The following is a 15,346-nucleotide window of genomic DNA, read 5'->3' as shown; positions in this document are numbered from 1 at the left end:
GCGCCGGGCCGTTTTCACGCCGCGCCGCGCTGCACCCGGCCATTTTCGCGCCGCACCACGCCGCGCCCGGCCGCTTTCCGTGTGGTCCGTGGACGCCAGAACGGATTAACGGTAATTACATTGAACCTTATGGGAAATTGCCTCGGGTTGCGACCAAATTCGGGCGGAGGGCGGAACGGATTAACCGGATTTACATTGAACCCTATGGGGAAATTTGCCTCGGGGTGCGACCAAATTCAGAGGGCGGAACGGATTAACCGGATTTACATTGAACCCTATGGGGAAATTTCCTTCGGGTTACGACCAACTCGGGATACGCCCAGAGTCACGGAACGGATTAAGTTCGTATCCCGAAGTACCACTATAGTTAGCTGACTAAAAGAACCCTACAATTAATATATGCATGTAATACACTTTTAAATAAAAAACTAGCACCCATTTGAACTAACAATTCCTTCCTTTTCACCTAAACGTTGTGCCAGTTGTGTACATTTGAGAGGACTCACAAAGAAATAATGCCTCCTATCTGCTTGCAAACCTATTCAAAGAAATCATAATCAGATTACAACTTCAGCAAAAAAAACCACCCTCATAATGCATACAGATTGCAAACTAACTGAAGATTTTTCCTGCTATGATTGTGGGGACAAAGACTGATAGACTTGAGAGCAATGCCAGGTGAACTTCACCTGAAGATGAGTTCATGATTCATGATTCATTAATGATTCAGCCACAAACTCCTGCAATTGTACTTCCTCCCCATGGATGCCACATGCAATATGCCATAGCTGCCCTTCCCCATTATTTCTGGTTGACTTAATAGTGACTTTATTTACTGCCAGGCTCCTGTACAAGGGCTCAAATCCCTTTGTTCCTCTCACAGTGTTTTATTAGCGCAACACCAATGGAAGGGAACCCCACACAATAATTAGCGTAACTGAGGTCTGTGGATATTTCATGATCAAAACGGAAGAAGGAAAAAGTGTGCCTGTGGGGCCTGCCTTCAAAATGATTCCAAGCCATTCCCAGGAAGGATACTGTACTGGGATTTTTAAAGATGAAGCGGTGATTTTTTGCTGCTGTTGAGTCAGGCTTGACTCCTGGTGACTGCCTGGATAAGTCCCTGCAGTTATTTTGGCCAGATTTTTGGAAGTGGTTTGCCACCACCTTCCTCCTGGCTCTGAAAGAGAATGCCTGGCTCAAAACCACCCAACTGGCTTTGTGTCAAAGGCAGGACTAGAACTCACAATCTCCTGGTCTCTAACATGGTACCCTAGAGCGCTCTTCAGGGGCTATTTTAAACATACTCTACAGCAGTGTGTCCTCAACCTTGGCAACTTTAAGATGTGTGGACTTCAACTCCCAGAATTCCCCATGCTAGCTAGGGAATTCTCGGAGTTGAAGTCTACACAACTTAAGGTTGCCAAGGTTGAGAAACACTGCTCTGTCAAGAAATTAGCAGAGCTTTAAGTAGTTGTCCTTGCCATGGAGTCATTTCCTGCAGTAAAATGTTCCATTTTCAGACACACAGTTGTTTTGGTTAAAAAACAAACAAGCCCAAAGTAACTTTTTAGAAGTATGTATGAAGACAAACATAAGCTTCCCACACCTCTCTTTAATGCACTCCCACCTCCCCAAAATAAAAAAGGTAAAAAAAAATCTGTCCTGCCCCGTTAGGGAATCAGCATCGTGCCTCCTGAAGCCCTTGAAAGTGGAGAAGAAGATTTTTAAAAAGCATGTTTCTCAGACAAAAGACATTGTCTATTTCTGGACTATGGAGATAATAATTCTTAACTGACTTACATGGTGATTTCAGGATTGCTGAAATAATATATTCTGTGATGTATTCTGGCCTAGCTAAAATATTTCCATCTTCTATTTATAGTATTGTAGTATGAGCAGTAAAGATAAACTGAAAATAGAATTTGGGCTGCACTGCAAAATTCACTAAGGTTTTTAGAACTGTGGTATAACAAAAGCCACAATAATGCAAGCCAAGATTTTTATTGCTTTCAATAACCCCATTCCTCTGAGTAACATTTCATCACTACTTATTTAAAATTCAGCAGAAGACCAAGAAAGCGTATTTTTCATCTTGCCCCATTCCCCATAAATAGCCCATCCATTCAACTCAGCATCTTCATATTAAGTGTATTATGTTCCAATCACATAAACAAGTCTCTTTCAATTTCTTACTTCTCATGCTCTCAACAGCAACTCACCTCTAATGAATAACAATCCTTCCAAACAGTAAGAAAGATGATGTTTTACAAACCAGAACAAAATTATAGGGCCTCCCTCCTCTCCTATTTAGGGTACAATACAATACAATACAAATGACTGGTACAAGAGTGTGTAAATAAGCAGGCTAGTAAAGGTATTTATGCCCTCGAAACTTTTCTGGATGTACAGTATATGCAAACCAGCAAGAAACTGTTTTGAAGATCCTGGTAAACATGGTCCTCACATAAATGTTAGCTATACTTGATACAACCCTCAGAAAGATAGATTGGAGAAAGAAATTACAATCTGTTAGCTATAATAAAGGAATCACCACTGTGGCTTCACTAAATATCCCATCAAATGATTAGATTTAACCACAATGTGGTCTGATGTTTGAATTGCTGTATCATGACTTGCAGTTAGCTAGCACATGGTTTCAAGCAGGTCTGCAAACCACCATGGGTGACAACGGTACTGAAAAATAATGGCCAAGGCATGGTCATTTGTTCTATTTAAAGCACATCTTCTCAAACCCCTTAACGTAACTGCAAAAGCATTAAGAGCAGATAATAGGTAATACTAAAAATGCCAGGGGACTGCTAGAAAGTGCCTGCACTAGCGATAAATCCCTCTGTCACAAGTCTGTCCAAGACCACAAATAGCAGCTATTTTGTATAGCAAAATGCCACACAGTCACCTCCTTCTACTCCTTAAAATAATTTCCCACTCATTCTATTCCTTAAAATAAATTCTCAGCCATGTTCAGCATTATCAAGTGTCTCTTACAGAGGCACCAGTGGTGTGAGAAAAGGATGTAGGGAGAGAGGTTTGGAGGAAAAACGGAGGTTCAGGGCAGAGATAAAGAGCTGTACAGCAACTTTATATAACTGAGCTGAACAACTGCTGGCCATTTTTTAAAAAATGATCCTTTAAGTACTCAAGTTGAAACCTGCAATGTGTAAATCAAGCCTTTGTGAGACTAACTAAAATAGAGTCCCCTCAGGGCTCCACAAATACCTCAGCAAAATCACTAAAGCTATTCCCAGACCTTGAGTTAACAAAGTCTCCAAAGGATTTCCTGATAAAATGCACAGTTAGAGATAGTTCTCAGATTTCCCCCAAATTATCTTCATATTCTAAGAAACATTAAATAAGCACACAGTAGTTGACATTTTAGCTAAGAGAACACTCTAACGGATGCATGTTCAGGAGCAAGTGCATTACCTTCAACGAGAATGGGACTTCATTTTGCTTACAGCCTAGGGGTCTCACTTCCATTTATCCAGTATACAACCTTTACTGGGATTTCTATCAATAGTGTACAGAACAGCATTTTCAGTTCAACAGGAATCACCACCTTTTTTATAGCAAAGTTAGACGCACCTTTGAAAATAATCACCATGGATAAATGTACAGGTGGAGTACTGAGCTTGGTTAATTTGTTCCTCACTTGGGAATTCCATCAATATTTCCCCTTAAATTATTCATCCAAGGCTCTTCCTCTTTCTTCCCACAACTATGCTATAGTCCAGTCTGGACAATGCAGAAAAAAACTGAGCAAGTTTATAGGTGAAAGACTGTTGCTAGTGACTGAGCTGTTCTAAAGCTACATTAGACCAGAAGGAAACCAGCTTTACGGGGGGGGGGGAGGAGAAAAACACTCCAACAGAAAGTCTAAGGAATGGAAGACAGAGCCAGAAGAAGACTAAAGAGACACTGACTTTAGAGAGGAAGCAGGACAAAGGGGGAGAGAGCATGTGGGTGGATAGTCAGAACCTACAGAGGTGAAGAAAACTGAAGTTCACAGATTGGAAAGAACAAGCCAAATCTTTGGCTGCAAGCCTGTGCTTTATTTTCAATGCAGGAAACAAAAATAAGTTCCCATGCCTTTAAAAAAAACACATAGTGCGTAGAGTAAAGCAGTCAATAGGCTGCAATCCAGTTTATAGTTATTTTCAGTCTTGTACCATTATGTTACCAGTTTTAAAAGAGATCTACACCTACATAAACCCTAATTATTATTTCCTAATCCAATGTGATTCTAAGTACCCTAACTCTTCATGGCTGGACTTGCTTATTACCTTAAGCTGGAAACTAAAGTATAATTTTAAAAACAACCCCGCTAGATCTGCAATTCAAAAAGATAACTTAAAAAAGATGGTTGAATCCTAGAGGTTTCTACATATCATTATGAGTCCTGATTTACCTTTTTCCCTTTCAAATTTAAGTGGGAGATTTGTGTAAATGAAACGCAATGATGCTCCACATTTATAAAGTAATTTGGGATTAAAAAATAACATAACCATATAATCCTCATAATATAACTTAAAATGGGTTAGCAAATAGGGAGCTCCAACAATGACAGTCTTACTTATGGACACTGAATTTCTTGGATGAGATTGGCTTTCCAACAAAGAGTTCGCCCCTTCCAATCTTTTTACCAAACTATATGCCCTCGATTATGTTAGTTTTGACTGTCTTATACTAATCAAGAAGGAAGAATTCATTTGACGTTCAAATGGTCCCCTGGTAAACATACACCAGAAGGCATTCCCTCAGACCTCAATACATGTAGGAGGACCTCCTTGGTTATCCCTTTGACAACAAGGTCTACAACGGCAGAGATGATTTGATAGTTATCCTGAGTCCAAATTAGATAGGGCTTTGTACAAACCTGGCACAGTACCCCACTGATAACCAGGGTAGTTACTCTGACCACGTGTGCCCCGTCAGTTACCCTACTCAGCAATTCAGCCAACACATCCTGCATCAGCTGCAACATCTGGATCAAGTGCAAGGGTTGTTCGACATGCAGCATATTATCATTTAGACATGAGACTACCAGCACGTGAACAACTGTTGCTAAGTCATCCCTGTCCAGGAATGTGTAGTTAGTATACCAGCTGAAGCTGGCAAGAGATGCTCATAGCCAAGGGAGCCGACTGGGCTTCCAAAGACAATGATGAGTCCAGGAGCACCTCCAAACGATGCACTGGTGCACGTTATCAGGATCATGTGAGCCAGCCTAGGAGTAAGAAACAGCCACATCTATAAGAGAAAAAAAGAACAGCGGAGAATTACTGTGGCTACCCTAGTATGGCCTAATGATTTGGTCTAGATTAACCAGGACAAATCAGCATTCAACTGTCAATAGGAAATTTAGGGACAATCACCTCTTTAGAATAAGCACTGAAAAAAAGAGGTAAACTGGGAGAAAGAAACTAAGTATGCTGCCCTCAGGTCTACTGCAGAAATGTAAGTATTATTACCCTGAAGTATAATACTAAAAACACAAACTTGCCAAAAAAAAGGTCTAAGCCAAAATTACTAAGTCTGTTTCTGAGTTCCGCAAATACAAATCTCAATACCAGATTACCATTTAATAACTTTAAAACTGAATTACTTTTAAGTATCTCGTATATCTGGATCACAGCCCTATCAGTAAATTATTGATCTTTACCTGAAGAGAGAAGAGTTCAGCCAAGTTTATATTTAAATACTAGAGATCTAAATCAAATCCAGTTTTTATAAAAATAAGAAAGGCAGGATGAAAAAAAACCAAAAAAAAATCAGAAGTCTGCTTACTGAGGCAAAGAGCAGAAAGGTTGTCCAGCTTGGATGTTCTCTACCAAATAACTTCCCAAATGCATTAGGATTTCCAGCTGAGAAGCAAGACAGAACATACTGTCTTTGTTCGTTACTGCTCCCTCTAGCAATGCGTGGCTAGCTTCCCTTAATGCAAGACAGCAAAGCAAAATCGCAGCAGTCCAATGGAGTTCATACAGGGAGCAGCTTCCTCACTGCAAAGTAGTATAACCATCTTTTATATTACAGCCTTTCTCTAGGGAAGGGACTAGAAATGGAGTGCATTCGGATGAAAGCCACAAATTCAGTAACTTTGACAAACACGAATACCTTCCACAAGACAGCCAGTGTGGCATAGATGTTAAAATGTTGGATTAGGAATAGGGAGAGCCAGGTTCAAATCCATCCTCAGCCATGGAGGTTCACTAAGTGACTTTGACTAGTCACTCTCCCTCAGCCCAACCTGCTGCATAAAGTTGTTGACAGGATAAAATAAAGGTGAAAGTGCTATGTATGCTGCCCTGAGCTCCTGGAGAAAAGGCGAGATATTAATCTAAAAAAAGAAGGAAGTGGAGCTTTGACTTCTCACCCTGTACCAGAGAGTCCACACAGAAGAAACCTTCAAAATATGTTAAGCTTCACTCGCAGAGGTTATGTCACCCAAGAATGCTACTATTGTGAAAAGAATCAGACAACAAGCCACAACTCTTCTCAATTCTGCCTTACCTGCAACTGAGCACTATGATGGCACAGGCCATGCTAAAAGCAGTCACAGGCTTCCCTTCCTTGTGGCCACAGCTATCAAATCATGGACTGCTCTGTCCACAATTGGCTGGTTGTGCTAGCCAAAAGACTGGCTCCCACTTGTTTTTCTTGAAATAAGCCAAGGGGAGGGGAAGGAATAGCTCACCTTCCAAGAAGAGCAATTAAGGGTCAGAAGAAATCACTTGAAAGTGTAATAGTGTAATCACTTGAAAGTGTAAGCCAGAGAATTCTGGCTTACCATGTCATAGCATCTTGAGCAGCCTATTGCATTTAAAAAAGAAACAAACTTACAGTATACAATGAACACACTTTTGCTCAAACTGATCTAGTGAAATAGATGTTTTCTTTTTAATTATCTCTAATTGCAATACATGCATACCTAGCCACTCATTCCACACTTACAATAAATTAATTCAAGGAAAATGCTTAGAGAGAGAGAAATAAACATATGTTGGACCATGGAAAAAGCTTTAAAGCTGTCATTGTTGACAGGTCTCTGGATGTGTGTCCTTTCTGTCCATATTGATGGAGAGCTGCATATTCAGCTGGGTCACTGTCTACATAAGACACAAGCACGTCTCTGAACTGCCGTCTACAGAACCCTGGCAACAAAGAAGAGCAAACTGGAGTGAAACAAGGAAGGACAAAAGAGGTCATGAAACAGACAGGCTTTATGAGCAATGGAAAGAAATTACAGGTGGTTCTTGCTTAATGACCACTTGTTCAAAGACCATTCAAATTTACAACAGGGCTGAACAAGTGGTACTTACGACCAGTCCTCAAAGATATGGCTGTCGCAGTGTCCCCACGGTCACATGATTGTCATTTGTGACCTTCTTTGCCAGCTTCCTACAAGCAAGTAAATAGGGAAGCTGGCAGGAGGTCGCAAATGGCAACCACATGATGTCCTTGCTTAACAACCCGCAGTGATTCGCTTAATGACAGCAACCAAAAGTGCTGGAATTTCCGTTGCTAAGTGGTGTGGCCACATGACATTGCACTTTACGACCGTGTCACTTCGCAATGGAAATTTCAGGTCCCAATTACCATTGTTAAATAGTAACTACTACTACCTGTAGTAGTTGGGCTATATAAAACATCTTCAGTTCTAATCTGGCTTTATAATAGAAAGCTATTTCCAAGCAACACCAAGCTGATTTAGGGCAAATCTACTTTCTCTGTTCGTTTTTTTTTAACTGCAAAAAGAGTGATTTGAAAATTTATACATACAGTTGTGTTATTTTTGCTTTGATCTTTCATTTAAAGAAAATGAATGTTTGCTAATATATGTCAAATATGACCAACACACAAAACTAATTTTGAATACTTCAGTGCTGATTTACTATTTCATTGCTAAAAACAGTCCTCATTTATACAACCTTCTGCCCTCGATAAAGACAGCTTGTCTCATTTCGCTAACAGATGTATAGGAAAAAAAAATTTTTTTTTTTAATCCGCACTCAATTGTTACCAATTTTGCCGTGACTGCCTGGACGAGTCCCTGCATTTTTCAAGGCAAGGTGTTTCAGAAGTGGTTTGCCCTTGCCTCCTTCCTAGAGCAGAGCCCAGCTGGCGAGTGCAGGAGGCGGGGTTTCCGTTGCTTCGCGCCTTTTTCGGGCGTGCGCAGCTTCCGCGTTACCAGCAACTGCTCCCGTCTCCCGTGCAAGCGCCACCAGCATTTTTCCTCCCACCAGGGTGAGAGTCCCCATTTATCTACTCACGTAAGTTTTCAAGCTGCTGGGTTGGCAGGAGCTGGGGAGGAAGCAGGAGCTCGCTCTGCTGCGCGGAGCTGGGCTCGAACCGCTGAAGTGTCGACCATTTCTGGCCGGCAACTTTCAGTGTCATTTTCTTTCCCAACAGCAAAGGCAGCGCATAAGGCAGAAAAAAACATGCAAAACACACATGGAAAATTAAATAAACACAACCTAACATATTCAACAGCAGTCCATCTACAGCAATAAGAAACTAAAGTATCTCTAATCAGTAACAATTCCAAGAGTAGATAGCCCTACTTTTACTGCCACAAATGGTGGCAACTGATGGAATTTGGAGCATGGCCTCTCCCTAAGCTGATGCCTTCCAGATATGTTGGAACAACAATTCTAACAATTCCCAGCCAACACATCAGTAGTTATAATCTGTACTGCCAAAAGCTTTGCAACTATCTGCAACTACTATTCATGGACTCAACTACATTGTCAATACAATTGAAATAAAAGAATAATGAACCCTGTGTACTTCAAACCAATACTTTACCCCTATGTGTATTTTAACCACCCACAGAGCACTTGAATAAAAAGGCAATGGCAAACCACTTCCATACAATTTTTAAATTTTAATGCGCCCAGAGTCACCCTCTGGGGGAAAGGGGCGGCATATAAGTTTAATAATAAATAAATATATAAATAAATATGGTTGCCAACAAAACTACAGAAGTTGAATTTAGGTGCATATTCTGAAAAAAGATCGTGTACAGGCAGTCCTTGCTTAGCGACCACAATTAGGATTGGCAACTCGGTTACTAAGTGCCACGGTTCCTAAGTGGAAAATAATGTGACCATGACGGGCTTACCTTACTTCCCCTTTGGTCATTAAGAGAAGCGCCACAGTCGCTAAGCAAAACATCACATGACCGTGACTTATGATTTTACTTCCACATTTTCTTTTAACTCTGCTTGTCACAAGCCAGTTGCAAAGCGCACAAATGGCAATTATGTGACAGCAAGGTGCTGTGATGGTTGTAATTGCGAGGATTGGTTGCAAAGCTATTTTTTACACTGTTGAAATTTCAAACAGTCACTAAATAAGGCAGTCAGTAAGTGAGGACTCCCTGTATTCCCTTCACTGAGAGCTAGTTTGGGGTAGTGGTTAAGGCATCAGGCTAGAGACTGGGAGACCATGAGTTCTAGTCCTGTCTTAGGCACAAAACCAGCTGGGTGAACTTGAGCCAGTCACTCTCTCTCAGACCTAGGAAGGAGGCAATGGCAAACCACTTCTGAAATCTCACCAAGAAACCTGCAGGGACCTGTCCAACACTGACTCAAAGGCACAAGAAAAAAAAATCCATTCATTAAAGCTTATTAGAGTATTTTTTTAATTCATGTATTCATTTCATATTGACCAATACAACTCAGAAATGTTAAGTGGCATTCTAGAGTACAATTCTTTTTGTGTCTGCAAATTCTGTGAGTCAGAAATAACCAATTCTCTGTTAAAATTAGGAACATCTTAGTAATACTGACATTTTAAACAAGTTTCACAATTAATCCAATGCTGCCATTAAACATGCCCTGAGAAATGGAGCAAAGTAGAAAGCAATTTTTATTATATTCAATAATTCACTGTTCTGTTCCCCACCTTCCCATTTACCATCCAGACAGCAGAAGCTCAAACACCCTCCTTTAAAATGTGAAATGCAGGCAGGCAAAATGCAAGGCGACTGGTAAATGAACTACTGTTCTGTTTTGTTCCTTTGCTGCTGGCCATAATCTTTGGATAAAAGTCCCCCAAAGAAAACTTACTGCATCACAGGTGTGCAAACATTTGACTGTTTGCAGTCAGGAAGTGTCAAAAGCATCCTTCCGAAATAATTACTTTGTCATTAAGAGAAAAAGTTCATTTTTAAAGCCTACATTCAGACTTCAAAATCTCATCTCCACCACACACATTGTTCAAAGCAAACCAAGGAAAAGACAAATCCAGCATGGAATAACCTGCTAAGATACTGCCTCAACAATTTATTATTACTTGCAGACAGCCCATTTCCTTTGTGCTTTACATACAATGGGATAAACTGTGGAACTGCTTTGTTACCCATTTAAATTCCAATGGACTACCACAAAGCAATATTTAACCTTTGAGACAGACTAAATACTTCAAAGAAATATTCTATGTCTCCAGAAGTACAAAGGTGACATGGAACTGTTCCCCTCTGCCCAATCTCCCCAAAGCAACAAGTCTTTGTGTGGTGATTGGTTTAACTTTTCTACATTTATATATATTATATTATATTATATTATATTATATTATATTATATTATATTATATTATATTATTTATTATATTGGTTCAAGTCAATCTTTAACATGATTTTTTTTTAATTTAAATAAAAAAAAAAACCTAAAAATCTCATCTTACTCCAAATTGCCTTCCTGAGGAAGACAGATTTGTAAAATTGTACAAGTATCCCTCCAGTATTTTCAAGGAAGCAGAAAGGAATTAGGCTAAGGGAAAGAAAGGATAAGATTCCTGCCACAATGGCAAGGGATGGTGGTAGAAGAATTAAGGAAAGGAAATTGAGTCCTTGTACAGGGAAACGAAGAATGCGTGTTCAACCAGCACAGGAAGTAAGAGGAGAAAACTGTCATTTTACAAAAAACAGACAGAAAAAATAAATCTGTTCTAAGGCAAAAGTGCTCAAGACAGATGTGAAAGAAACTGTTAGTGAGAAATTATAAATGAAAGAGAGGGCAAAAGCCCTTTGTCTACTTAGGGGAATCCCCAATGTCACAGTTTAGCAATTAAGGTCCAACTAGCTACATATACATATACAGATGGTAAAAGAAAACTTGCCTATTGTTTATCCCTTTGCCAGAGAGAGATGCAAGACCAGTGATGTTCATTAAAGCCTCCCTTCCATAAGTGTAAGAAGAGAAAGGTCCACCAATTTCAGAAAGGAATTGATAAAATGACAAAGGGTTAGAGTTCAGGAGGACTATAATGGTACACAGCACGAGTCCCCAGGCAAAAATCTATGGACACCTGCCTGGATCCATGTCAGCACAGAGGGTATTTACTTTCAGAATCCTTTCATTAAAAATCAATTAAATCCAACATACCAAGAAGACACCAGGCTGGGGAAGTTCATAGAATTAAATTCAGTTCATTAGGATTAGCTGAGTGGAGCACAGTGTAATCACAGAACAGTGATCTAACAATGGGTGCTAAAATAGTTACCAATGCTGACTGACCGTGAAATTCACTGGCTAAGGATAAATCAGTAACCAGGTTCGTGTATCGTACTCAGCATAGTATAGCTTTGCTTTCGGCTCAGCATATTCCACCAAACTGTAATTAACAAACCATGGTTTAACTAAACTGTGAACCAAGCTTTTGCCTAAGCCTAGCCTTCTTTGCAGATTATGAGGATATGGTAGGAAAACTCTCATTCATGCATGTGACCCTGAATTCACCGGAGGAAGAGTGGGATACCAGTAATAAGGAAGCATCATGGTGTGTACAACATGTCATTTCATATACCAGTGAGGCTCATTTTCAATAGTTTCAAACCACCTTTCTCAATCAAGTATCCCCCAAACGTCTGGACTTCAACTACCTTTCCATGGCTCGGGCAACACAACATTAAATCCAATATAACCGGTACGCCGAAGGCTGGAAAAGATTCGGATGAACGAACAGACAATGTAATTCCACTTTAATTTTAAAATAAAGAATACTCATCTTTATGCCCTTAAAAAAAGCACCAATCAATGGCTTTTGATAAGTAACCATTATTGTAGTGCGCCTGCAAATTATATAATTGCTCCTGTTCTGAAAAGCATCCCGAAGCTGTGCTTTTCCATAGGCTCCCTCTATTACTGCCCAAGACATGGCAATCTAGTAAACTTTATATAAATTATAAACTATATAATTAGTATGTAAACTATGGCTATTAACTAATACCTGGTAGCTTTCCAGACCTGGCAGCAAACACAGCAGTCATTTACACTACTAATTGCCTCCGCTGGACAAAACAAGTGAGCGTATATGCTTCCCTTAATCTCGGGTGTGGCTGCTATTTCAGTGCATTTGGATTTTTCTGATTTATAAAATGAAGATTGTCTTCCACACACCTGTTTCAGTCACCAGCAGGGTGTGTGTGTGTGTGTGTGTGTGTGTGTGTATCCCAATTAGAAAACAAACACCAACCAAAGCCAACAATGCAGACTTTCCTTGCATCACCCACTTGGTAAAAAAAAAAAAAATCCATGAAGAAATCAAAAGAAGATGCTGTGCAGACAGACCCCCACTCGACTTCAACAGATCCAATGTGAAAAGCACACCAATTAGTTTCTGCACACAATGCACCCAGAGCCCTTATTTTGTGGACATTCATTTTTACAACCGTATTGGGAAAAGTTAAAAAAAAAGAAAACTCGGATATTTTGGCAGGCTGCTGGAAAGGCATAATGTACACGGTTAGGAGAAACTGCCAACTGTGCTATCTGACTCTCTTTCCCACGATCCTATCCTGGACAAAATGCAGTAAAGAGATTCTGCATTTATTCATAGCCCCTGTCGTTTTCCACTCCCCGCTTAAATCCCACCACTCAGAACCCATCTTCCTGGCACTTAATGACTGTATCAAATACTCAAAGGAAGCAGCAGCAGCAGCAGCTCCCCCACCCCCAGCTACAAGGGAGACCTAACTATAGATCAGTTAGGAGAGTGTAGGCATAAAGTTATTTCATTTCCTGTCGCGCTGCAAAAGAAATCCACCGCACCTCAGATCAAAGAGGAAACCATCCTCCAACATCTGGTTACTAGAGTTTTACAGCGGATGATCCCCGTTCGCGGGCCTAACCACTCCCAAGTTCCTGCCCCGGAGATGCTACAATCAAAGTATCGGCAGTGAGCCGAGACGTCAAGGGAAAAAGCCGCACAGCGATGCCTCGCCGAATGTGGTCGCTGCGATGCAGCAGCCACACTGACCGTGAGGCCTGCCGGGTCCCGGGACCCTGCAGCCCACTCCGGCCCCGCCCGGCCGGTGCCACTCACCGAGATGGAGAGTAAGATTAATGGTGTTGGGGTACTGGACCCCAGCCAGCATGGTCTGGCTCTGCCACCAGGTGGTGTCGGCCTGGTTATTGTAGTCGGTGAGGAAGGCGGCGCCGTGCTGCAGGTGAGGCTGGGAGGCATCGCACAGGTGGCAGGACTTGGTGACCCCGGTGACGCCGGTCTGCACGCAGTACTCCTCGGCCGGGCTGCCGCACGTGTTAGTGGCCACCACGGTGGCATTAAAGGCAGCGTTCACGAACTCGGGCATGCAGCGCTGGGGCCGCCCGCTCTGCTCATCCACGCACTCGTCCATGGCGCCGCCGCACGGCCCGATCAGCAGCAGCAAGAGCAGCCCAAGGTTCAAGCGGACGTCCATCCTGCCGCTCTCCTTTCCTCTCTGAAGCCGAGGGCAAGTTCCCACCTCGAAGTATGGCTCCGCGCAAAAACAGCTTGCCTGCCCGCCTGCCCCTTGCTCCGCTCTCTTCCCAGAAAAGAGGGCCCGGCTTGCTGCAGCAGCGCTCACATCCAGCAACTATGCATATAAGTTATAGTGCACACACACACGGACGCAGAGTCTCTCCTCCCTCCACTCTCTTTGCTAAAGGGTGGGGGCACCCGCGTTGCACGCCGGGATACGCAGCCCTCCAGCGGAGGGTGAGGGGAGGGGGGAGACAGGGCTTGCCCAGGGTCCTCCTAAGCGAGGGCCTCCCCCCCCCCCGCCGTTCCCTCTTGGAATGCTTTGAATGGGGAAGAATTCCCGCGTGGGAACTTTCTGCCAAAACGAAAAAAAGGGAAAAAAAACAAGCCCGCAGGGAAAGAGATAGCAAATCCTCAACTTCCTGCCGTGTCGCCAGGCCAGGCCAGGTTATTTATTTATTTATTTTAAGCTAATCAAAGTTGTCAGCAGCGCTGCAAGAGCAGTGGCGACTTTAGTCCCGGCCCCTCTCGGCAAGAATGTAGCTTCTGCCTAGTTGCGCATTTTTACGCGGAAGGAAGTGCCGCTGAATCCAGGGGAACTTATTTCCAAGTAAGGAAAGCGCAGCAGTTGAAGTTGTGGTCTAACTTGGAAGTACTGTACAGCACGATTCGCTCTCCGCTGCATTTGCAGTTCGCCCGCTCTGATTTCTCAACGGTGCGTTGGTTTTATAAACAGCCTTACTAAAAATAAATAAAGAAATAAATACTTGGACTTCGCAAGCAACGTGCGAAGGGAAAAGATGCATTTACGCAACCTCATTGTGGGAAGAGGTGAACCCAGTTTTTTTCATTTAAAAGATACCAGAATTAAGACGTTGCGGAAGTTAAAGCTGAAAGTCCTTTTCATTAGATTTAGTCTCCGAGCACACTAGTCACAACAAGATTCCCAATGTTTATTCGGATATGAGTCAAACTGATTTCAGCCCGACGTCCTTCAAATCTGACTACATTTAGTTTGTCTCTGTTAGATAGGAACAGGCTCTGATTACCTGCGCAGATGAATGAAGGCATCTGTAGATGCCCACCAGTCTCTTCATGCATCTATGCGGATTTCAAGGTGAAACACAGCCAATAATTGAATCGCACTCATTCTCCTGTGCCTTGGTTGAGTAATTTAATCAAGCTTTCTTAAACTTCAAGGTCATCCTATTGAGAAAACTTATCAAGATAAATCAGTAGTACTCCATAAATGTTTTAAATCACTCTTAATTCAATCATTTAGAGAAATACCCAGTTGACAAAAGTTCCTATTAAGTGATCCACCATTTATTCTCACATACACACTTATATATATGAGGCTAATAATAGTACTTCTTTTAAAATGCATTTCCTTCCATTTCAATGTTTTGAGATGTGTATGTTCAAGCTATTGCTTATGCATATTGCAAATATACTTTTTGATTTGGTATAAATCTTCAAGAGATTTGAAGGTTCTGGGATCACACTTAATCAGCTTTGAAGATGAGCTTATAGCACTGATTCCAGAGGCAGCTGCTTCTGTTTAGTTTTGGACCAGCATA

At 41.7% G+C, this 15,346-nt stretch overlaps 1 protein-coding gene across 1 annotated transcript in view; it reads right to left on the bottom strand.

Annotated features, from left to right (window-relative positions):
• LAMC1 (laminin subunit gamma 1) overlaps positions 1–13,959 on the bottom strand; it is a 127,847-nt gene extending 113,888 nt beyond the window's left edge. Inside the window, exon 1 of the mRNA XM_007425370.4 lies at positions 13,350–13,959. Within this exon, the coding sequence (XP_007425432.1) occupies positions 13,350–13,725 (376 nt within the window). The 5' untranslated portion in view covers positions 13,726–13,959. The remainder of the gene's footprint in view (positions 1–13,349) is intronic.
• Between the last annotated feature and the right edge of the window lie 1,387 nt (positions 13,960–15,346).

This window comes from Python bivittatus, unplaced genomic scaffold, assembly GCF_059951505.1.
Source record: "Python bivittatus isolate LINGU-HERP-01145 unplaced genomic scaffold, Pbiv_v1 ctg000700_np1212, whole genome shotgun sequence".
Lineage (NCBI taxonomy): Eukaryota > Metazoa > Chordata > Lepidosauria > Squamata > Pythonidae > Python > Python bivittatus.
The sequence above is the reverse complement of the archived record's forward strand: the minus strand, read 5'-3'. Positions and strand labels throughout refer to the sequence as shown.